The sequence below is a fragment of the Pempheris klunzingeri genome, chromosome 22 (assembly GCF_042242105.1).
Source record: "Pempheris klunzingeri isolate RE-2024b chromosome 22, fPemKlu1.hap1, whole genome shotgun sequence".
In the NCBI taxonomy this organism is placed as follows: Eukaryota; Metazoa; Chordata; class Actinopteri; order Acropomatiformes; family Pempheridae; genus Pempheris; species Pempheris klunzingeri.
The window spans coordinates 10,063,865-10,086,919 of record NC_092033.1 but is presented as its reverse complement, the minus strand read 5'-3'; the positions used below and the strand labels follow the sequence as shown (position 1 = coordinate 10,086,919).

The 23,055-nt window shown below is 41.0% G+C and overlaps 1 protein-coding gene across 1 annotated transcript; it reads right to left on the bottom strand.

Moving 5' to 3' along the window:
- Positions 1-4,196: 4,196 nt before the first annotated feature.
- LOC139221888 (hepatocyte growth factor-like) lies at positions 4,197-22,201 on the bottom strand. The gene is made up of 18 exons (XM_070853834.1): positions 22,119-22,201; positions 18,308-18,470; positions 18,044-18,156; positions 17,331-17,445; positions 13,931-14,073; positions 13,607-13,727; positions 13,289-13,407; positions 11,057-11,228; positions 10,728-10,861; positions 9,407-9,500; positions 8,096-8,235; positions 6,946-6,978; positions 6,598-6,706; positions 6,422-6,496; positions 5,149-5,286; positions 4,905-5,011; positions 4,656-4,789; positions 4,197-4,406 (listed from the first exon to the last, which is right to left on the bottom strand). The coding sequence occupies exons 1-18, from the start codon at positions 22,180-22,182 to the stop codon at positions 4,230-4,232; spliced, it is 2,151 nt and encodes a 716-aa protein (XP_070709935.1). The 5' UTR covers positions 22,183-22,201; the 3' UTR covers positions 4,197-4,229.
- Between the last annotated feature and the right edge of the window lie 854 nt (positions 22,202-23,055).

Sequence of the window (23,055 nt, the reverse complement as noted above, 5' to 3'; positions counted from 1 at the left end):
AGGCTTGAAAATGAACCTCTCACTGGATCGATACTATGCTATATTTTGAGTGCAACTCTAGACTGGAGGGACACATTTTAATCAGCAGAGGGCGACAGAGGACTGGATTTTACATTTTTGTCCCTTGACACTCTTTTTAATTTCAAATGCACTGCAGCTTCACTCATCACTTTCCCTTGAAACAGTCATCTTGAATAGCCATTAACAAGGAGTAACATAAATATGAACAACTTTGGTATTTTTCTAAACTCAGAGTTCTTTGATTGGTTACATCAGACATTCCCAGCGGATATTAAATGAATCCACTAAACTGACCTGTAATGAAAGCAAAATAAATGCAGCTATATAGGACACGAAGTGCTGGACGATTGAGACGATGATACGTTTATTTTCTTAAGTGACGATCGGTTTTATTTATGTGAGTATCCAGGAAATAAGGTGTTGTATGCCAAAGCGTGTTTAAGCTAATAAACACAAGATCATATTGAAAGGGTGAAGATTTTAGGGGGTATTTAGAGAATATTAACAGAGAAAATGTATTTTGATGTATGAGCATAGCTTTAATTGGATTCTCTACAGTATATCTGGTCAGTAGCATGCTGTGATTGTACCATAAGTTATAGCTCCATGGATCATTTAAGGTTACCACTGGATAATATGGATGTTGTCTATTTTACAGTCTTGAGCTTGCTGTGTGCTTAAGTGCTGAGGGAGGTTAAGGCGGTCCTCCAAGATTTCTTTCCAGGGGAGGCCAGTGGGAAAATCTATAAAAGTATAGCTTCAAAAAGTCTAAACATGACCCGATATCTGCTCTGCTCGGTATCAGTTTTTATGACTGCAACAGGCCAGAGGCATTGAGTTCCTTTATATCCCTTTACTACAGTGAAGAGACGGTAAGACTCGGAGTTTCTCGATAATTGGTCAGCGGGGGAAAGGTTGGGATCAGAAGGCAAACAGCTTGGCCAGCAGCAGCATGGAGGTGGCCTACTGGCAGGGTGACCTATCGGAACTTAACGCTATGAAGCCAGATAGGTAGATGACATCTCCACATGACGGTGTCCGTTTGTCTTGTGATTGCTACAGCAAATGTAAATCATGTGTGAGCATTTTAAATAGCTTTAGTTCACTTTTGACTAAGACATGGTTTTCTCCTGCACACCTTAAGATCGGAGGGGTTATCAACTGTAGTGGAAAGCAGTTGAGTTTACTCAAGTACAATTTTCCTGTACTTGTATTTGCGTTTCAGAGGCAAACAATGTACTTTTTACTTCTACATTTATTTAACAGCAATACTTGCTAGTTACTTTAAAGATTAAGATTTTACATTAAAGAAATCATATGATAAGCTTGTAAAATGATATACATTGTGATGGATTAAAGCAGTGGCTCCCAACCTTTTTGGCTTGGGACCCTTTACAAAAAGTGTCTAACTGGGGCCTTTTATCACAGCTCACATGGTTTCACAACTATATGAAGCTCCAAGTTATAGAAATGTCCAATAGTTCACAAAAAAACCCAGATTAGAAAAAAAGTGTAAAAAAAAAAATAAATACAATTTCATGAAGCAGAATGCTCATAAATCATCTGAAATGCATGTTATGACCCTTTGGACAGCAGGAACCACTGGACTGAAGTACCTAACTCTGTATAAAGCAGTCAAAAGCTGCTCCAACTCGACCAGCTGCAACAATAAAACTCTGCTGAAGCATGAAAGCATTATTAACAGTTTTCACCGCAATATGATAATGTGACACAAAAATTCATCTTCCATTCAGAGCATTAAGCATATCTTATCTCATATTGAGCAACCAAAAGTTTCAGGGTTGCTGAGAAGCTTATTCGAGTTCCATTGGATCTCATTTAAGGATGGGATGTCCAAATTTGTTGTCCAAATGTTTCTGAAAACATGCTATTACTTATCTCCTTAAGTGGTTGTACTGATGACCCCCCACTGCATTCAGCCACTTAGGATAGTTATCGCGCACTAGAAAATTGCTTCTTTGAGTGAAATGAGGAATAAACTGCCAAAAACAGAGTAAACAGCTTCTAAGTGTGTTGTACTGGAATATTCAAAAGCTCAGAGACAGAAACAGAGGTGCAGAGTACAGCTAAGTCTAATGTCAAGTTGTTTATTAAGATAGGAATAATACAAAGGCTACAAAATTCAGAAAAGGTCATAGATATAAAACAACTCACTAACACAAAATAGCAGCTGTTATATTTAAAGTTTACAGTATACAAACATATAAACAGAGTGATCATGAAGCAAAAATACTTAAGTATGATATTTACAAAAATTTTACAAATTGTAATTTACAGAATGCGCTGGGCTATTTACATAAAAGTCAATTAAATAACAGTCACAACACCACGAGAGCACAGAAAACTGATCAATAATCAAGAATATGGGATATTGGTTTCCACCTATCACCTATAGCGTTTGTCAGTTGCCTTTGCTGAAGCTTTCTTTACTTAAATTGCTGCTTCGTAGACTTTCACCTTGGTTTTCACCTGTCAGGCTATTAGAGGATCACAATTAAGGCCACAATTATAATTTAATTGTAATCAGGTCTTTGACACAATGACTGATGGACACACCTAATATTAAAGTTAGTTCATTTTTCCTATTTACCATTTTCAATGTGATATTCAGAAGAGTCATCTTCTACAACACGTGGTTTAATGCTCGCCTAGGAGCCACACAAACATGAGTTATTATGATATACATTATCATTAAACCATATAAGGCATACTGTAAGCTTTTATGTTTGTGTGGCTTCTACTTGTGGGTCAAACATGTGGCCCAGTCATTCTGCACTCTCAGAACAAAGGAACAAATTCTAAATATCACATCAAAATCTGGAGTCTTTTCTTTTTAATGTCTTCTGCTGATCTAAAAAAATAAATATACCTACTACTTACAGGCTACTCTCTTTAAATATTTAACATAATCAGAGGCACGAAGAAACCAATCCGATATCACTCAGTGAAACCAAAAATAAACCGGATCTATAAGACCCATAAAATCTCACAGCACTGCAGAAACATACTCAATACATCTGCATCTGTATGTACATAAGGAGCCACTTTCCATGACACAAAAAAAAGTATAAAATATCCTACTGACCACACACAGCCCACCAGGGGCCAAAGTTCCCTCCAAACTGGAGACCAAATAGCCATGTTTTATTTGGCATGGCTCTTCTCTCTCTCATGCTACGAATATTAGCATAAGATTTGGAGCAGTTTGCTCAGACCCTCTCACGGGGAAACTAACAGTTACAGCTAACTGGGGAAAAGGTAATCCAGCTACTGCACACAATTAGCACTGCATGGTTTGCCAAAGCTTTTCGAGCAGCAAGAGTATATTTCATATACTCAACTACTAGTATATCTGAGGCCAAATGTCAACCTTTGCTGGACTTACAGGCTTCGCTTAATCACTATTTTCTCATTGGGACTTTGAATGTCTGTGCTACCTAATACTGAGTTTTTACCTTTTAATGCTTGTATTTTCCTCCTTTTTGATGTAGGCTAATTCTAGTTGTTTTTGCTGGATTCTTTTAAGGGCCGAATAACATTTATCACTTTTGCAATGGTATTTGTAAGGTATCCTAAAATTCATCACCAGATTAATATAGTTGTGAACATTAAGACTACCATTATTATCCATCCATGTCACTTGTGCTGGAGGTATAAAGATATATTTTGCAGTCCAGCTCAACACATAAAATACAAGGGATCCCAGTCACAGGAGGCAACCACATCTGGTAACCACCAGAGAACTGGATTCTGTCCATATTCAAGTATATTCCAGGAGATAATACTGAGTTATTCTCACTTGTATTATTGAGATAATACAAGCGTCATTCTCATTGTCTTTGCTTGCATGGCTTCAGAACTTCTGAACATGTCAAAGTACAATTAGTATGCTGTGCATGTGCCCGAGACTTTGGCTGCAAAAATGATATTAAGGCTAACAACCTGGACGTCTTCTTTTGCAAGGTGGAAGAATGGATGAGATTCCGTTTGGTTTATCCAGTCTTCAATCACTAATCTCCATAAAATGACAAATTCAGCCATAAAATCCCCAAACGGCCACTTTCGGTAAGGTGATTTTCCTCATTTCTCCCCTGTGGTCCATGCTTGGAATTTGCTGGCCCAGATCTGCCCCTCCTCTGGCAGCCTGTGTTTAAGTCATGTATGGAGTTGATTTTCACATCACACCATCAGTTCCTCTCCAAACTGGGGTAAAGTCTGAACACTTTGTATATCCACTCAGAGTAGAAAGCAACGTTAACAAAGAGCGCGGGCTGCGATGAGGCACATTTTGTCCTTTGGATGCTCACACCGATGATGACTTTACGTTCATGTTCCTGACAAACCAATGGGCCGCCATTGTCTTTCTGAAAGGAAAGGGTGGAGAACGATTTATCAGAGAGGCAGAACGCTAATAAGGCCACCCCGATTTAATGAAATGCATTTGAAAAAAAAGAAAAGTCACGGTAAGTCAAGATATTTCACAAACTTCGATGACAACCATTTTCATTGGGTGATAAGATGTTGCCATTTCTGTTCCTTTTTTAAGTAATTTAAGTGATGTACATTCATGTTGCATTCATGTTTCCTCTGTTTCAGTCATCTCTGATCCTTACATCACACACGCCTTCTCCTCTCTTGCCGCCGGCACATATTCTGCTTTCTCCAGCATCTCCTTTGATTTGCAAGCACATGTCATTATCGACCATGGGCATGGTCACAACGTTCAGTGCCTCATCATGTCCTGTATCTGAACAAAGAAGCATATGCAGTGTAATTGTTAAATGTTTCAGATATTCTATTGGTTTGAATAATGGTTAAAATGTGAAGAAGTGGTGTGGCATATTGGTGAAAGAAGGCAGTACTTTTGGTTTCCCCCCATCCATACATGGTGCAGTTGGTGCCTTCGGTGATGTGACACTCTTTCACTGGAAGATGAATAGTGGAGGCACCTTCTGACACGGGGGCAGGACTAGAACAAGCAGAATAATAAATCACGGAATCACACTGACGGTGGTCAGCACGATTACATAGGTTTTCATATTGCTGATTAGACTCTCACGTTCGGATTTTAAATGAATAAATAAGTGTGAGTAGTTGTGAACTTACTCTGCTAGTTTCAGCATAACCAGGTTGGATCCTTCTGGGCCACAGATCAGACGAGAGATGCGTAGTCTGGGGTGGCTCGATGATTCATTGAGGTGGCGCAGACCAACCTGCACACTGTAATCCCTGAGGTCTGGAACACTGATGACCACAAGGACCAATACGTAAATTGTAAACTCGCAGTATTATCCCTTACAGAGTGGGCCACTGCGCTATGCTAAGAGAGGCCAGTAATCAATGCTATAACATGCAAAATCTAGTTTTTAGTTAAAATACCAGTGTGTAGGATTTAGTGGCATCTAGCGGTGAGATTGCAGATAACAACCAACTGAATACACCTCGGCTCACTCGGATTCACGGTCCGTTACTTTCTCTTGTGCTAAATAATAAGTATGATACTCCATATGTAACTACACAAAATGGTATTCCTCTTCTTTCTTCTTCTACATCACCCAACTGGTGCACTTCTGCCTTCAAATTCAAGCTTCCACTTCAATGTGAAACTGTACTGTAGAAACATGGCAATGCAACATGGGAGACTCAGTGAAAGAGGACCCGCTCCCTATGTAGATATAGAGAGCTCATTCTAATTTGCTAATAGATCCCCCTGAATCCTACACACTGAACTTATTACATGTGGTCAGTTGAACTATTTATAGAAAGTAATCATAAGAAAAGTGTAAAAAGTAACAAAATCCTTGGTGCATTTCTGAATTCATTGTTGCACAAGTTCTTTAAATTTAAATTTAAAAGTAACATATCATTTATAGTGAGCTTTTTTGTAAAAATGTTACATGTGAGGACAAGACAGACAAACAGGACAAAAAGAAAAGTCACAAAGCACAACTGTGGTTTTCTGCAACATATACTGGGCTTGAAAATTTCAGCTAAAAGCTGCTGATGTACACCATATGCAGGGCATACAGTACTGTACCTCTCTACAGAGATAGGGACATTTTCTTTAAAGCCACTACTTCAGATGTAGAGATACTATATGTACAATACTGGCTCTGACATAGGCAACTGAAGAAGTTAAACAGATCTGCAGACAAAACAATTCTGTGCCATATCTCAGGTCAGGCCTGTCTGGGAATGAGTAACTGTCAGCATACATCCCGCATCTTCACTTTAAACAATATCATAAAGAGGGCAGAGACAAGGAAAAAAACATGTTTAAGAGATGGAGTAAATGGAAGAGGTCAATTGGAGAAGGAATTTGGTTTAAGTTTGTCAAATGGAGCATAAAAGCTGTAAGTATCATAAAGTGGATTATTACCAGGAGGTGAAGCATTGTTGGTCTGTCAAAACCCAATCTTCTCTGATTAATGAGCCCCCACACAAATGGACCTTCCTAAGAAAATGTAAGAAGCCATTTTTAGCATTACGGTCGGCATTACAGCATTAAAAGTGATAAAGGACATTTAGTAAGAAGACAGATGTGAAATGACTTACTCTCTTTGGATGCTTACAACCCAGCTGCCATCTGTACCTCGCATTTCATGTCCTCCAACAATCCGGGTGTTTATATGCACAAAGCATGATATCTTGGGCCTAGTTTGAGCTAAACAAGGAGACATTTTTCATGCTTTATGTTAGATGGATGTATGATTTACATTTCAATGGGAAAATATTGATTAAAACTTCAAAAGGGAACCATAAAATATGATTTGTTCTGTCAGGTACATGACAACAGAAGGATTTGATATAAAGGGTTAAAAGGAAAAGGGATGAGATAAGCAAGAAGAGGATGAAGAAGAGGGCTAGACTGGTAAAAGCCAGATAATCAAAAACGATACTCACTGATAGGTTGAGGAACCACTCTGGCTGATTCACCTGATAGAGGAAAAGAAAAGCATAAAAGTAAGAAAAGACCCCACAGCAGCAGAGAATAATTCAGACCACTGACCATACATACACCGACTGAGAAAGCATGAACTATCATAGAAAAAACACCCTTCTTTACTTTATAAAGACTTATCTCTGAATCTGAATCATTGTTGGAGGCTATAACAGTCAGAAACCGCAGCTAATAAATTTGCTCAAGATCGCAAAACCTTCATGCAAGATATGCTTTACATTATGGAAATTATTGTGCAGCCATTTGAAAGAGGCTCTTCAATGCGGCCAGATTAAAACCAGCCAAAGATGTTGGGTCTTGAGTGTGTGTTTTCTCAAATAAAAGGGATGGCAGCAAAGACCTGCATCTGTTTGCTGTTTGAACATAATGTATTCTCTGCCAATTGGACAAAACCACTGCTAACAGATTACGTAAGCCATCAGCCAAGAAGTATGAAAAAATGGTTATGACATTTTAGTTGTAGTCAACAAAGGTTGCAAAGCTATTAAAAGTTATTTCATTGTACTGTACCCTCATACTAACACTGTCTTCTTCTGCATACTTGCAAATCAAGTGTGAAAGCTTAATTGCATGTTGACAACTAGGCTTAATTTCTGAGGACACACTCAAGATGCACTCTGACAGCATGCACTAATTATTATGAGCAAAGTGATGAAAAACTGCTTTCAAATGTCAAGACAGTGCCAGTGTTTTTCTTGAAACCACACCTGCTTTTCTGCAAATTAGGCATTCTCTCCACAATCCTTTACTTTTCACTATTGCTTGTGTGTACTGTCTGTATATGTACTGTGCCTCAGAAATCATGTTCTAAACTACAATGCTGATGGAGAGAAACCCATTCTGTGGTTTTGAATTACACTTTCACTGCTGGCATTAAACGCATGGGGCAACCTGTTTGCTACTTGTAACAGCAACATTTTATCTTCTGTAGTTTTCTCATTTGTCACTTATACCAAAAAATGCTTCCACTTTATCAGTAACCCCCTCCTTCACTTTGACCACAAGCTTCTAGTTAAGTACAAGGAAAACACACATGTATCTACTATTACAGACGCAGACATTAGAACAAACAAGGTTATCCAAGCCACTTACAGTGCTTCAGTTTACAGTAGTCCCAGACCAAACGGTTATTTGGATTGGTGTAACACCAGGGGCCATGTTTGTCCCGGTCTGGATTCCGGCAGTAGTTCTTTTCCAGCCCTTCATGGGATTCTGTAGAGTGAGAGTCCCCACTGTAAAACACACAAATACAGATTCTCATATTCCATTTGTTATTTTGCACACAGTGTATCAGAACTTACACTGGGACGTGTCTCATAAAGTTTCATACACAGTCAAACACTGCCTGTGCATACATGGAATTGCGCACATGCTGCCACGCACATACAGTACATACATACTATAAGTAAATCATGGTATGCCTGGAAAGTCTGACTCTGGCTTTCCTATAGTGCAATGAACCCTCTGCATTTGCTATGCAGAGCCCGTAGAAGGAAACACAGATTTTTGTGAACAGTGCTCATGGGAGTATGAAAGTATGCACTCTAAGCATTCAACAGGGCTCAGACCAGCGGGAGCCACATCCTCTACAGAACGACTTGGTTGTGCCTCTGATTTGTAGGAATTCACATCTAATTGTGTGTCTTCTTGCAACGTTTCACTTGGCTCTAAGAGAATTGAATGTTATCTTCTCAGATATCCAAAAAATTTACTGAAAAGCATTTACAAGGTGGGAGTTCTGACACACACACAAATAATGCTAAGCGATGGGTAACAATTTGTTAGGGGTGAAGATGATTCTGCTTCCCAGGAGAATGTTAAACAAGCTGTAGCTCTCAGCAGTTTTTCCTGGAATGACATTTGACCTTGAGCAGGGTAGACTCACTGGCTGCAGTCTATGTGAGGGAGCTGATTGGCTTTGATCTACTTTCCCCGGAAAGCACTTCCTGGGGTCAGAGATCGGCTCTGGAACATGTCCATCTGTCTGTGCCATTTTGGCTTTTAAAATTCCTGTAAATTAAGTAATTCCAACAGCCTGACTTAAGAATGAAGCAACAGCTCCAGAGTGGGCAACCTTTCCGTCAGGATGGGTCACTTGGAGAGCACCCCGGGGTTTCCTCTCGTCAGTTAGATGAATAATAATTGGGCCTGGTATTGACCCCTGAGGAACCCCTGATTTCCTCTCACTGTTTGTTTTCACTGCTTAGCTTCATTCATATGAAAGGGATTTTCACAAGGCAATGGGAGCTAAGTTGTCAACAAACACTCATCAACTGAGCTGAAAAGAATGTCAGTCTCTCTAGGAAATATCTCCAGGGTATCTCAGTGCAGCTTAAGCTTGACTGGAAATTAATAGAAATAGCAAAACAACAAATTTATATTCAGAATTAATTACTTTGTTACCTGTTAATGTGATTTGACCAGTCTGCACAGGGAATCCCTGACCGAGTTATGGATAAAGTACCTCGGTATGTCTCTCCATTGCCCTCATAACACTCTGAGGAAGAACAGGATAGAGTTACTTTAGACCAGCTTGTTGGTCCGAGGAGCACATAGAATTATTAAGCTGAGCAGTTTATCAAATACCTAAATGTGATCAGTAAGTGGGCACACTCAAAGAACTACAAACATGATTTTGGTGGTGGCTGTCTTTCTCACTGATATAATGTAATGAAATCATTTATGTCATTGTGGATTGGATCACTTTAATGTCAAGGACCCCTATGTAACTGGTGGTTCTCAAAGATACCAGAAAAATGTAATCTTTCTATGTCTGCTCTTAAACAGAATCAGGTGAGGGGCTGTAATAGCCTACAGGCTGACCTGTGTGGCCGTCTTAGTGTAAATGTAAAGCAAAGAAACATGGGAAATGACAGTGAGCACTACTGCCAAAGTCTGGTGTCTTTGTTCTTCCAGGGAAATGGAATTCATTGGGCAGCTTGCTGCCAAGTGGTTCAGTCCTACGGGAGCAATATAGAAAGTGTCTGCGTGACACCACTTACATGATAAGGCTTTTGAAGCATTTGTGGGTCTGTATCTCAATCACATTACACAAAAACCAACATGGGAATTTCTTAGTAATTTACAGGATATTTGGCATTCTTTTGAAGTTTTATGCCTAGAAAACACTCTAGTCTTAAAGGAATAGTCTGACATTTTGTGACACGATTCGCTGTCTTGCTGAGAATTAGATGAGAAAATCTCTACCACTCTCATATCTGTATGCTAAATATGCAGCTAAAGCCACCAGCTGGTTAACTTGGCTTAGCACAAAGACTGGAAATAGGGAAACAGCTAGCACTGATTCTAAAGATAACAGAATTAAAGGTAAATGTATTTAAACCATACAAAAATCTAAATGTAAAAACAGCATGGTGTGGTTTTTACAAAGGGTTATTTCGCAAGCCATTTCTTGGCCAGGCAAAGTGACTTCCTGGAGTTTTTTTGCTGGTCTGCCCCTTGTCACTGTTTGCCAAGAAATAGTTAGAGCACGCAACTTCCTCTAAATCCACAACTTGTAGTTTTTACATTTCTGTTGCTGTGGAGATTAAACAAACAAGAAACAAGCTTTAGGGACAAGTAGGAAGAGTTTCCACCTTTAGACAGAGCCAGGCTTTGGTCTAAGCTGAGATAACCAGGTGCTGCCTCTACATATTTACCCTGCAGACATGAGAGTGAAAATGTAAAACTGTTCCTTTAAAATTGAAGTTGCACAGTAATTTACCTATTTTTTGTGTGGCCTCAGTATCACACCTGGGGATGTGGGTGCAGTTGGCTATCCTCTGATTAGGGTCCATAGTGAAGCACCATGGGTAATCTGCACCATCAGGGTTACGGCAATAGTTCTCTCTGAGGTCTCTATAACACACACACAAACTACGATTTAAATGATGGTGATGATGACCGTCATTTTTACAGCAAACCTACGATCTTGAATTTATACATTCATCATGTTTCAAAAGTCAAATGCACAATATGTACAAATCACCTCCTTGACACTGCACAGAGAATTGAAACCAAGCTGTCAGCGACCATGAAACAAACATTACTCACTTGCATTTGAAGTTTTGAGGAAGAAAGGAGTGGTTATGGGGAAACTGGGAGTCCCAGCGCTGACATGTCACACCCTCTGGAGTGACATTCATTGTGCCTCGGTAATCTGTGCCTTTTCCCTGGACGCAGGATGTTGTTACATTGACATCTGTGTCCTCACTTGAGTCAGAATCTAGCAGAGAAACAAAACGACACCAAAATTATTACTGTGAGTGTAAGCTTGAGAAAGAAGGCACAGGAGAAATTTGCTAAAGAGAGTGAAATGTAGAAACCCAAGGCAGGAAGAAGGGAGGGAGAGAAGGAGGGAGATATTAATCCCCTGAAGAATGTGTCATGTTTAACCTAGAGACAGATGATCAAAAACAGTAGCACTCCCCCCTTGTCTCAACTCTGATAGGAAACTTTCTGTGTATTCATAACACTGGTGCCTCACATTCTTGCACGTAGGGACATCCACAACAATATGCAGTTATTTAACTTGCTGACAGCACACAATGTCACAGGTTGCTGTAAGAAATGTCTGGAGCCTGATCATATTCATGAATCCATTTTTGCCCCTACATTAAACATTGAAATTCTATTTCTGGTGAATATATTTATTGCAGCCCAAACAAAGTTATCACATCCAACCCGGTCTGGCTCGGGCAACTTTATCCACTGGAAAACTATTCCAAACATCTTCAGATGGAATTCTGCTTCTCAGCAGTGCAGGGATAGCGGTGCATAGGAAGCGGCTTCTCCCCTCTGGATTTCTCTCTGTTTCTTTAGCCTTTGACAAATGAGATGGGAGAAGATGGAGGAGGAAAGGGAATGTTTTGAAGCAGAAATGAGAAGGCGGATGGAAAAGAGGGATTCTTTGGCTTGATGTAATGCATGCCAGTGTGTCTGTGTGCACTGTGTTGTATAGGTCAGTGGTTTTTATCTTCCTAAGGGCAGGCATTGAGGGATGCACACATCTGGACAAATGCAGATCCTCCGCCCTCGCTGTAAATCATAAGATGTACTGTAGAGTGCAAGTGTGTATGTGTCTGACAGAGACAGAGAGAGATGCTTTGTGTATTTGTCGGTGCGCATGTGGGAATATTTCATTGTGCCTTCAAAAGAAATAAATAAATAAAAAGGATAAATTCTCGAATGGTGTCACCACGTCTTGGTGTCCATTCCTTTTCTTTTCCTACTATCTTTTGTATTATAAGTGAGGGCAAAAGTTATCCAAACTACAACTCTGCTAGAGTCTGCTAGATGTGATATGACTCAAGTGAGGATATATTGTTTATCAAACATTCGTATTTACATACAGTACCATATCAAATACATTAGGACTACAACTAGTGATTATTTTCATTATTGATTAATCTGAAGATGGTTTTTATGACTAAAACACTTCTTCATATAGCTTGTCTTTTTAGTCCAAGATCCAAAGATATTCAAGTTATAAAATAGAGGAACGCCTTAACTCAACAAATTTGAGAGGCTAGAACCATAGGCTTTCAACTGGATTGAGATCTGGTGCCTCTGGGGGCCACAGCATCTGATTCACATTATTTTCATACTCATCAAAACATTCATTGACCCTTGTGCCTGACTTGGCAGCATCTGCATTCATTATTTTCCCCCACTTCACTTGTCCTTTAATTTGTCACTTGTTTGTATGTATAATGATTTTCATACCCCTAAATCAACTATTGGCCATGGTGCATCTCATGTGATGCATCTCTGTATAGTAGCCTCCATTGTGACACTCCATTTCATCTGTGAGTGATCTCAGTAAAACACTTTTGACTCTCTGAAGTTATACCCTCCCCTTTACAAACAACCTATTTGCTCTTCCTTGTTGAGGTAGAAGGAGTTGAAGCCAACCGCCACATGAAACACCCACTCGGGAAAACAAAAGTCTTGTGAGACTGCAGGGGAGAAGAGGGGCTTTTTTACTCAGCTCACCGCAACTACTCCAAAACCACCAAAGTCCTGTAAGTAACAAACCCCCTGGTGCTCTCAAACCACTAGCTGGTAGTACCCAACCGCAGTCTGTCTGTTGAAAACCCAAGCAAGGAACCCTCACCATTATGCCTACTTTTGAATCTTATAATAGATTCCTAAGTGTGTGACATTGAGAAAAACAGTCATAAATCAGAGTTAAACAATAATGTGGTCTTTAGATAATTTGTTGAAGACTTTGTCAACAAAACCCAAGCTCCACATTTGGAGTACATACAGCACATAGGCCCTTACCACACACAGTGATGTTGCAGTACTCCCACAGTGTTTTGGGATCCATGGTGTAGCACCAGGGACGAAGACGATTATCTGGGTTACGACAGTAGTTGTCCTTTAAATCTTTGTCTCGATACCTGAGAGAGTAGACAGAGAGGATACAGGGAGGAGAGGAAATAGGAGGGAGAGAGTAAGAGAGAGAGTAAGTCATAACAACTGGTGAGGTCTACCTCTCCTGAGCATTAGCGTCATTTATTTAAGCATCTGTCATGGGTGTGTGCAGCGTTGTCCGTGAGAAAGGTTAGTATGTGATTATCAGCTCTGCAGCTTGCTTACTTTTTGGGCTGAAAGTGGTGTTTGTGAGGCCTTGCTGAGTCCCATCTCTGGCACACCTTTCCACTTTCTGTATGGTCCATTTTCCCCCGGTAATCTTCCCCATTACACGTTATACAGACTTCTGTCAGTAAAGAAAACACCATTTATGAAAACTTTCTTCTCTCTGGTAACAAATGCAGACACAACTTATGACTTCAAGAGGCACATAAACTATAGAAACACTGATTAAATGTTTGAACACCTGGAAACAGCACGACAGCTTCTTTCTATCATGAATTTGAGTTATTTTGGCCAAGTCTTATTGGTGATTTGGGAATCTCTTACCCTCTGAACACTGTGGTATGCCACACTCCTCAGCTCGTACGTTGGGGTCTGTGGTGTAGCACCACGGACCACCAGGATCGTTATTAGGATTCCGACAGAAGTTCTCCCTCAGGTCTTGCGTTGGGTACCTATCAGGATAAAACCTACAGGGGAGTAGACAGGCATTATTGAAAGTGTTAACTGATACTGTAAGCTGTATAAATAAATCTTAGGGAGTACTTGCACACTTGGCTGCTCCACTGGTGTATACAGTACCGTTCCTGCCTGCTAGTGCTCTCAGTAACAAGCAAAATAAATCTAGAAGGCATTTACATTAAGATGTACGCTTCATTCTGAGAAATTCTAGTGCCTGCAGTGTGACCAGGTTACATTTTACATCCTTGAATGGCAGGTCACAGAAATCTCATGCAAAGTAAGTCATCAATATGTTATTCTCCAGGTTTGCACCTTTTGCATGATCGCCTTACCGATTCCTACCATATCCCAGCTCCCTCATGTGTGAAGCAGCCAGGCTCTGTCACAGCGCAGTAACCACCAACAGCACAGAACAATGTCACGAACCACTTGGAGCAGCCCAAGCGGGTCTTTTGCTGGCAGTCTTTGAACGCGTTTAAAGTTTATCCCTCCCTGTCAACGGCTACATCACGTCAGTGTGAACAAGCGACTTCAAGACTGTTAAGAAAAAGAACCTGGCTAGTCTAAACATATGGGTTGTAACAATGGGAAGCTGCGTGGGATCCCTGTGTATGAAATTAGTCTTCTGTCAGGGCAGGATGATGAAAAGCTGGCATGTCAGCACCCCCTGATCCATGCTGACCACATCCCCCCCTCCCCTCCAGGGAGACACACAGGGAAGACAGCAGAAAAACATTGTGGGCATAGGAGAAGGATAAAGAATAATGAAGTCAGCAAAAAAAGAAGGAGCTTGATGTGTAATTGATGATGTAAAAAGAGAGCAAATGTGCAGGAAAAAGAAAGAAAAAAGAAAAAGCAAAAAGAACCACCCTACCTTCAGCAGTTTGTCTGAACACTCTAGCCCAGAATATGATTCTTTTCTTTTCTTTTCTTTTCTTTTCATGGGGGAGTCTGATCTGCTCTCTCCTTCATGCCCTGGGGCTTTTACAGAAGGTTTCTACACTAATGCACAACATCATTCAATCCAGAACTAGAAGAAATCTCAGGCATCTAACTTAGTCAAAAGGAGAGAAAAAGGTGGACGCTCCTAAGCTACAGATCATGGTCACACCTAGAGAAAAGTATAATATATTGGGTCTAACAGCAACATTTTACTTCTGCATGTAACTAAGACAAAACACTTGTTGAATGCTGCAGTCTGCCAAATGCCAAAGCTCACATCTGTTGTGTGTAACTCACAAGCCATATATTCCGGTCATAATACAGTATTCTTAATTCATAAATGGAATTACAAGGTTTCTCACTTTACAAAAGAAGATGCATCTGGTGAGAGTCCGTAAAAGGCTGCAGCTTGAGAGCAAGTTAGCCATAATGATGTTGCGCTAACAGATGTTGGCCAGTTATTCATCTCCTTGCCAAAGTCTGTTCCCATCGGAGCGCAGGGAGACACTATGCACACATGCTTTGCTCTCTGTGCCGGCTAAACATATTGGCTAGATTTTGGATATCACTAAAGATGAAATCTATCTGAAGTAAGTGCTGCAACGGCTAGCAACATGCACCTGGTGATTATGGAACAAATGTGGCCATGTTTCAATGCTAAAGCATCCAAAGGAATAAAATATTCAGAGATTAATGCGAGCAGACAGGGACTTTATGAATCTTATGACATTCATTATCATTTTTGGGAGCAGAGTGCTACAGCTGACATCTGAAAACTGCTGAAGTATCCTGAAAGTTTTTTCTAACTCAGAGTTACATTAGACGATTAATAGCACTTTCATTTTTGTCTATTAAATGTGACGCTACAGCCAGTAGATAGTCAGCTTAGCTTAGTTTAGCTTAGCTGGAAACAGCCAGCCATCATTTTTATAGTACAGACACGACCGTCTAACTCCAGGCAACAAGCTGCAGGGTTGTATTTCTATGTGTGCTCTATGTACTTGCAGTGAGAATGTGGAAAAAAATAAAAGAAGGTCCCTATGGGAATGAATAAATGATTGCAATGTTATCTATTATTATTAATATGAACAGAAATTTTCCATTCTCCATGCTTGGCTGGGCATCAGTACCCACTTCTGTCAGAGCCTTGGTTCAAACACTAAATATAGACAACAGGTGGAAGTCCCATTCCTGGAGGGGAACCTCCTGAGAAATCACCCCTGCCCCACAGTGATCGGTCAAGCATGAAAATAATAGTTACCTGAAACTCAAATGGTGCGTGGTTCATTATGGCGGTAATTCTCACACAGCGGGACAGTCCCATGTTAGGTAACCCCACAGTGACACTAAATCTCCCTTAAGTAAAACTCCCTTTGACCCCTTTGAAAAAGTTGCTGACAAGCCATGGCGATGTTGTTGGTTGTTACATTTGCCATTTGGGACGGGGACTGGAACCGTGTGTCAAATAAACAATGACAAAGTATTCCTAATGCAAAGAGCTGCTTCAGGAAAGGGAAGAGAGGAGAGACCATGTCCAGGACCAACACTGCAGTGTGTTTTAACTGTGAGGGATCACTGAAGGTGTACTTTCTCGCGGTATGTCTGTGGCTTTGTGGGCTCAGCTGGATAGCAGACAGAGCATGACTTCAGTCTATAAATTTCTGCACTTTCTTTCTTTCATTCTACCTCCCTTCTGCCTATTTTTCACTCTGTACTTCTTCAAACTCTTATTATTCTGTCTCTCAACCCCCCTCCTGCCGCAGTTAAAATGTCTTGTAACTAATGAGCCCCACTAATGAGATGCTGGCACAGAACCATCGTCACAAATTCACTGATCTTGCCTCGTTTGTAGCCTGGGGAAAACATCTCTGGGATACACCTGATGGCCTACAGTGCAGCAGAAAAACAACCTCACTGGGGAGGACATCCCTGCATGTGTTGAAAGAAATCTGACTTAACTCTGGCTAAAATGTTCCACCTTCCCTTAACCCCCGAGGCACAAGGGGATGATCTGAACATCAATAAATCAGCTGCTGAGGCCTGTTCAATATCAGACTAAGAGAAATATAGAAGGAGCATCCAGGAAGGTGCTGGAAGCCTAAAGATTAGAGAAGTGGGCTTTGAAGGATGCTGGTTCAAATCTACTGGAATCTGACGAGGGGAAGTGAATGATTAACACCTTCGACTCCTTAAAAAGTGTCACGCAAGGAAAGAGCTGCACCTTCAGGGTGACATGCGAATGTTTGTAATCATACCTCCTCTGGCGAATAGTCCCCATTCCCACGAAAAGGTATTTATTGTTGACCAAAAAGAGAGGACTTACGTGTGCTCGTTGATGTTGTTATCAGACCAAGCTTGGCAAGTGATGTTTGACTTTGTCCAAGACCTCCTCCCTCTGTAGTTGTCCTTGGTGCTGATGATACACTCCCTTATATAATCTAAGTAACAGCAAAGGCATAAAAAGCATTCATTCATCAAACGTTGATTTGCTAAAAGCTGTCCCTGTGTACTCTTTGTGTGCCAATTTATACACCGCTTAGTCAATTAAAAGCTGACTTGTGTTGCCTGCCATGACCACCTGGAATACATTTTCCCATGTATGGTCAGTGTATGTCCTAGGTTGTTTGTTATTCCTGAAACAGACAACTCCCCGAAGTTCATTAAATGTCACCAGGGGGAGTTTCTGTAAATTCTGTGATAAATTCTAAAGTGCCAGATTCCACAGCTCGCAGTGGGGAAAAACCCGACTGTAAACAATGATTTTTTTTTGTTTATACTCCACTTAAGTCCATTACATGTTGATGCATGAGGCTCTCCCCACTGGGGGCTGGGGGTGAGGTGGGGGGGCGGTGGAGGTGGTTGCTTTTATTGTGTCAACAGAAAAACCGAAGATCTTAAAAAACCGGAGTGGTGACGCAAGAAGCTCAACCTGCCCCTCTGTGCACCTGAACATTCTCATGCAAAAACACGCACACATAAAGTGAGAGGGCATAAAGCCAAATTTAAGAGACTGAAAAGCAAAATTAGGACACTGACCTTTTTTTTCATACAAAGTAAAGTTGACGTTGGCCTGCTTCTGCACGCCATGGGTGAAACGGTCAAAGGGAAGCAAGTGGCATTTCCTGTTGTGCCGTTGAAAGTTGAAAGCCCTGTGGTAACACACGGGAAGTAGATGAGAGATGATAAACAACAAAAATATGTAAATACTGTGTCTACACAGGAGGAGAGGAGCAGTGGAGGCAACATGGCCATGAAGAAACCATGTGTTTAAGGGAAACACAGACAGAATATGAAACTCACCTGCAGTTGAAGTTCTTCTTGACTTTCTTGCACTTGCGGGCACAGTGTTCCTGCGATCGGCTGTTTCTTACCAAAGGGGGCTGAGGACAGTCTGTGCAAACCAGCATGTGACTCTCGGTCTTCTCATACTTCTGTAATGACTGATGAGTCCTTCGACAAAAACCTGCAGGAAAATGAGGACATGACATGAGAACACCTGTCTGTGTGTTTCGGTACAGCCATTAGATTTGCTGTTAGGTTGGAAGGAGATGGGTCTGCTAACGCCAGGCTCATCTAACATGGGAGTTCTTGTATACTACTATAATACTGTTAACATGAACATCCCACATTTGGCTCTGGCTGAGGACATTTATTTAATGTTTGGACCTTTGTCTTCCATTGTTTCCATTCTGTATCTACACTGTCAGCATGTAAAGGCGAAAAATAAAAAAATAAAAACCAGGTGGATTTTTTTGTCTCCTCTTCACTGACAAAGCATCAAACATTACTCAAATACAGGGAGACATGGCCAAGCATTTCACTGCTGCTGTCAAAACGCTGGGAAAGGGCAAAGAGGAACTTGTCAAATCGATGAGAATATTTCCAGGATTTTTCTCCTGGTGGTTTGACTATTGGAACAGCAGGGAGCAGGAACACTGGTTTCAGGGCCTTGGCATGGAGAAAGTGGAGCAAAGATGAAACTATTTCACTGTCACACACTGAATTTGGTGGCCAGCTATCAAAGAAAGGATCCGTCAGCTGCAGTTTCCTTCAAGTCCCACGCTTGCTGACATGTTAGCATGTCCGCACTGCTGAATCATACTGAAATGCTATCGTGAAAGTCCTGAATCCCTTAAAACTCTGCAGCTCTGCAGCTCTTGAAACAACCTTCCTTTGGATTGTGCCTCAGCGGTGCTGGTCAAACTGAGGTAACAGACTAGTTTATGTGTCGGAAAAGCAAATATGAAGTGTGTCCAGGATCAAAGCCCAGCTCAAAATGCCCCCAGCTCTCCAAGGAAGCTGCCTGAGGGATGCAGAGTGGGTGCTGAACTACGAAGACAGCCAAAAGAACAGAATGATGTCCATCCAACAAGCTGATGTGCTCCAGTGCCTCAGTTGGAGATTTGATGGTCATGAAAGCAAATATCATATTTTACTGCATCCAGAAAGAGCCAAAAACGGCTTTTCCAGCACTTTGTACTACTTAGTATTTGTTAAGCTACAGTTTTAAATACATTATTGTAGATACAGTCAATGAATATCAGTGATTCCAACGGAAACCAATTTCAAGTAGTAGCATTTATGACTCCTCAACAGTCACGAAAGTCTCACTCGAAGTCCTGCTGTTTAACCACAGTTTAACCAGAGTTAATTCCTTTTCATGTTGAGCAACAGGGCTGGCATTTATTTTTTCGTTAACAAAACAAAGATGCAGTCAGAATTCCCTTTTTCCCAGGAAAGCTTTAATCACTCATCATTTCTATAAACTAATAAAGTTTTATGTGTAAGTTTTATAAATAGCCTCAGCTATTGTCAGCCAGCACACACTAGTATACATAAATGTTCTGAAAAATTATGTAAAAAAGGCCACGTTGTAATGAATTTTTTGTTTTATTTATAGGCCTTTTGTTGAGAGTCATTTTTTTAGTGGAAGTACATCAAACGAGAATTCTATCATTGCAAAGACACATTATAATGTATAGAAGATCCAAGAGGGTTCAAAAGCAGGACAAAACCATATTTTAAGTCCAAATCCTCTGCGTTACAAATCATTCATTTTTACCTTGTGGAAAAAGTTAAGCGTTAAGCGCCCATCCTTCAGCAGAATGGAGCTCTACTGTAAATGCTGTTTCTAAGGGCTACAGCAACATCTTTGGACACATTATGTGTTTAGTTACAATAGTTTTCCGTTTATAATTAGGGGCAAGTGCGATATAAATCACACAGGAAAATTTCGTGCTACTGAGTTACAGCTACATGCTCTTGTGCCAAGATCTGACACAAGACTTTGTGTGTACTTAGGATATTGTAAACTGTGGAGCGTTTAGAGGCTCCTCGCGGTTGAAAATGGTTTTTGGGGAAAACGTGTTATTAATGTTTGGGCTCCACTGGACCACATCTGGCACTCATCACAGTGTTGTTCCTGCCCTGATGTCTGGCCAGGCTGCTCAATTAGATTTCACTTAGTCTCTTCCTCTCCTTGCAGTCGGACTGCCGCTATCTCCAAATCCCAAACATTTGCTGAAGTTGGAGATTATAATAAAATGGGCTCAATGAGTCCGAGAGAGAGATGAGATTTAATGAGTAGAGGCAGCAATTGCTTAAAGGAACAGATTTCAAGCTCTGGTTCACCTTGAAAAATGCAGATAGGAAAGGTGAACGAACCACACTCTGACCTTCCTCAGAAACGTCCACTTAGATGCCCTTGAGCAAAGAAGTGAAGTGTCAGCTGGTTAAGCATTTTATTCAAGCTTTCCTTCAAAATAAACTGTAAAAAAAAAAAAAAAAAAAAAAAAAGGAGCCAATGCTGATAATCACACAATGTGTATATTTTAAGGCAGTGTTGAAGAAAAACTGCATCATATGAACAACAGGAAAGTAGCAGGTTAAAGGTGTGCCTCTGTCTGGGAATTAAGCAGACATTGCATCTGCTTCAGAGAGCACAAAATGTGGAGCTGGGCTCAACAGCCAGATGTTAACCCCCCAAACTCCCCTCCCTCCCTCCCTCCCTCCTCCTCACACACACACACACACACACACACACGCCCCTTTTCTATCTCTCTACCGGGACAAACGCACGAATACCACAGTCCGGTGCGCGCAATTTTACTTTCCCCAACTCCAGGGCGGTCAGAGGTCAGGGTCGGCACCCCTGGAGGTGGTAACTATGGATTCAGTGCTTTACCCACTGACATGTCAGCAGGGTGGATGTAAGACACCCTGTGTAACCACCAGTTAATCTGCGCTTCATAAAAAGAGCGGCACGGAGCTCGTTTGGGTGCGTCTAAATGATTGGTGGTCGTGTGAGCGCTCCTGGCTGCGCTGCAACACCGCAAGCAGACACGCACCGCATCCTCTTAGTAGTGCCAGTCCCACAGATGCACGAGTGTTATTAACTGGAATCATCATGACCTATATAAAAAGTTTAACGACAAAGCAGTAACATCAGCAGATGCGCTTCAAACCGAGCGCTTTGGCACCGCTTTCTACCTCCAGGCTGCTGGAACTGCACAGTGCGCGTCCTCACTCTGAGGGAGGAACCTTCCTGGTGATTAAATATCATCGCACAATACAATTTAAAAGCATTTGTCTATTTAATTACTGGCGATTAGAACACAAGCTAAATTGAAATAATGGAACTCCCCAGAGGGATCAGACGGTTATTACCGCAGCTCAATTATTTCATTCAAAATTTAATTGTACAAAAGTTACGAGGTGCGATGTCTGTGATCTTCAAAATAGCCGTGAGTGAGATCTTTCCACAACAATGAACTGCCAATTCATCAAAGAGAGGGAGCCGAGTCATGAGTGCAAGACAGGGCTTGTGATCAAGTTCAATCAATACCTCTCAGCCTCATAGGCTCTAATTAAAAAGTTACTGTAACACTGTAGAAGTTAGTGGAAGTCCTGACTGACAAAATCCAACGTAAATATATGAGAATTGGTGGTTTTTCTTCCAATGGCATGTCTTGACTTTCTCTTATTTCGCTTTACTGTAATATGCAGAAAAGAAGGAAACAAATTAGGTTTCAAATTAGGAGACTAAAATGAATCAGGTCTGTTCATGCACATGATCAACCATCCTCCAGAAGCACAGCTCCTCATGTCTTACCTGCATCCAAAATAGTGACCACAACACACACCAGAGCTGGGTAAATCCATACGTTTGTCCTCATGGTTGGGAAGTTGATGGCAGGTTAGAATCCGGATTAAATGAGCGTCAGACTCGGTGTCTGTGTGGAGTCCAGAGAGGCCGATGACCAGCGGAAGACTTCCTCACACAGATGCCACTTTTCCAAGAAACCACACGTCCTCGGTTCAACCCCCCTTTGCTTGAGTTTGTGCCCCTCTCTGTCAGCGACTCTCCTCACCACTGTCAAGCCCCCTGGAATAAATAGCGCGACTTCCACCTCTTATTTTCAAAATAAAACCGGATGTGACTCACACGCCTAACACTTTGCGTGGAGATATTTTATAGTTTTCCTCTTGTCAGCAAATCCCAACGAACAAAAACATGCTGATCCTACCCACAAATATTGTTTGTGTAGTCTGGTATAGCTTATTTCTCTGTAACCAAAAATTATCAATTTGGACAACATGTTTGAGTCCATATACCAGCCCACATCATGCTGGTGCCTTAAATACTGAGGCACCACAGGGGTATTAATAGACATGTGAAAATAGTGCCCATCAAATGCACAGCTGACTCTGCAAAAATCTATAGTGTCTGGCATTTTTAAGGAAATTACTGAGCATTTTTTACAAGTCAAACTGATGCATAAGTGAGCCGTTACTAAAGATTTATGTCTATTATGAATGTCAGTCTTATTTGTAAGGGTATTGAGAGGTAATCTTTGGCAACCAAAACACAAATTATCTTTATTCGAATTCTCTCAATCATCAAAAGGCATTTTTAGCATATTTACATAATCGTGCTTAAGCAAGCCGCCATTATCCTTCCAGTATCCTTAATATGTCAATCATTTTAACGTCACCACAGTGTATGGATGGGCAGACATAGCACCCACACTTTGTAAAGGGTAAAGGGT

Coding starts and splice junctions, on each gene's coding strand:
- LOC139221888 (XM_070853834.1), bottom strand. CDS start 22,182: ATGAGGACAAACGTATGGATTTACCCAGCTCTGGTGTGTGTTGTGGTC. Junction 6,497..6,597: donor GTTGTAAGCATCCAAAGAGA/GTAAGTCATTTC, acceptor ACATTTTCTTAG/GAAGGTCCATTTGTGTGGGG. Junction 4,407..4,655: donor GAGGAGAAGGCGTGTGTGAT/GTAAGGATCAGA, acceptor CTTTCCTTTCAG/AAAGACAATGGCGGCCCATT.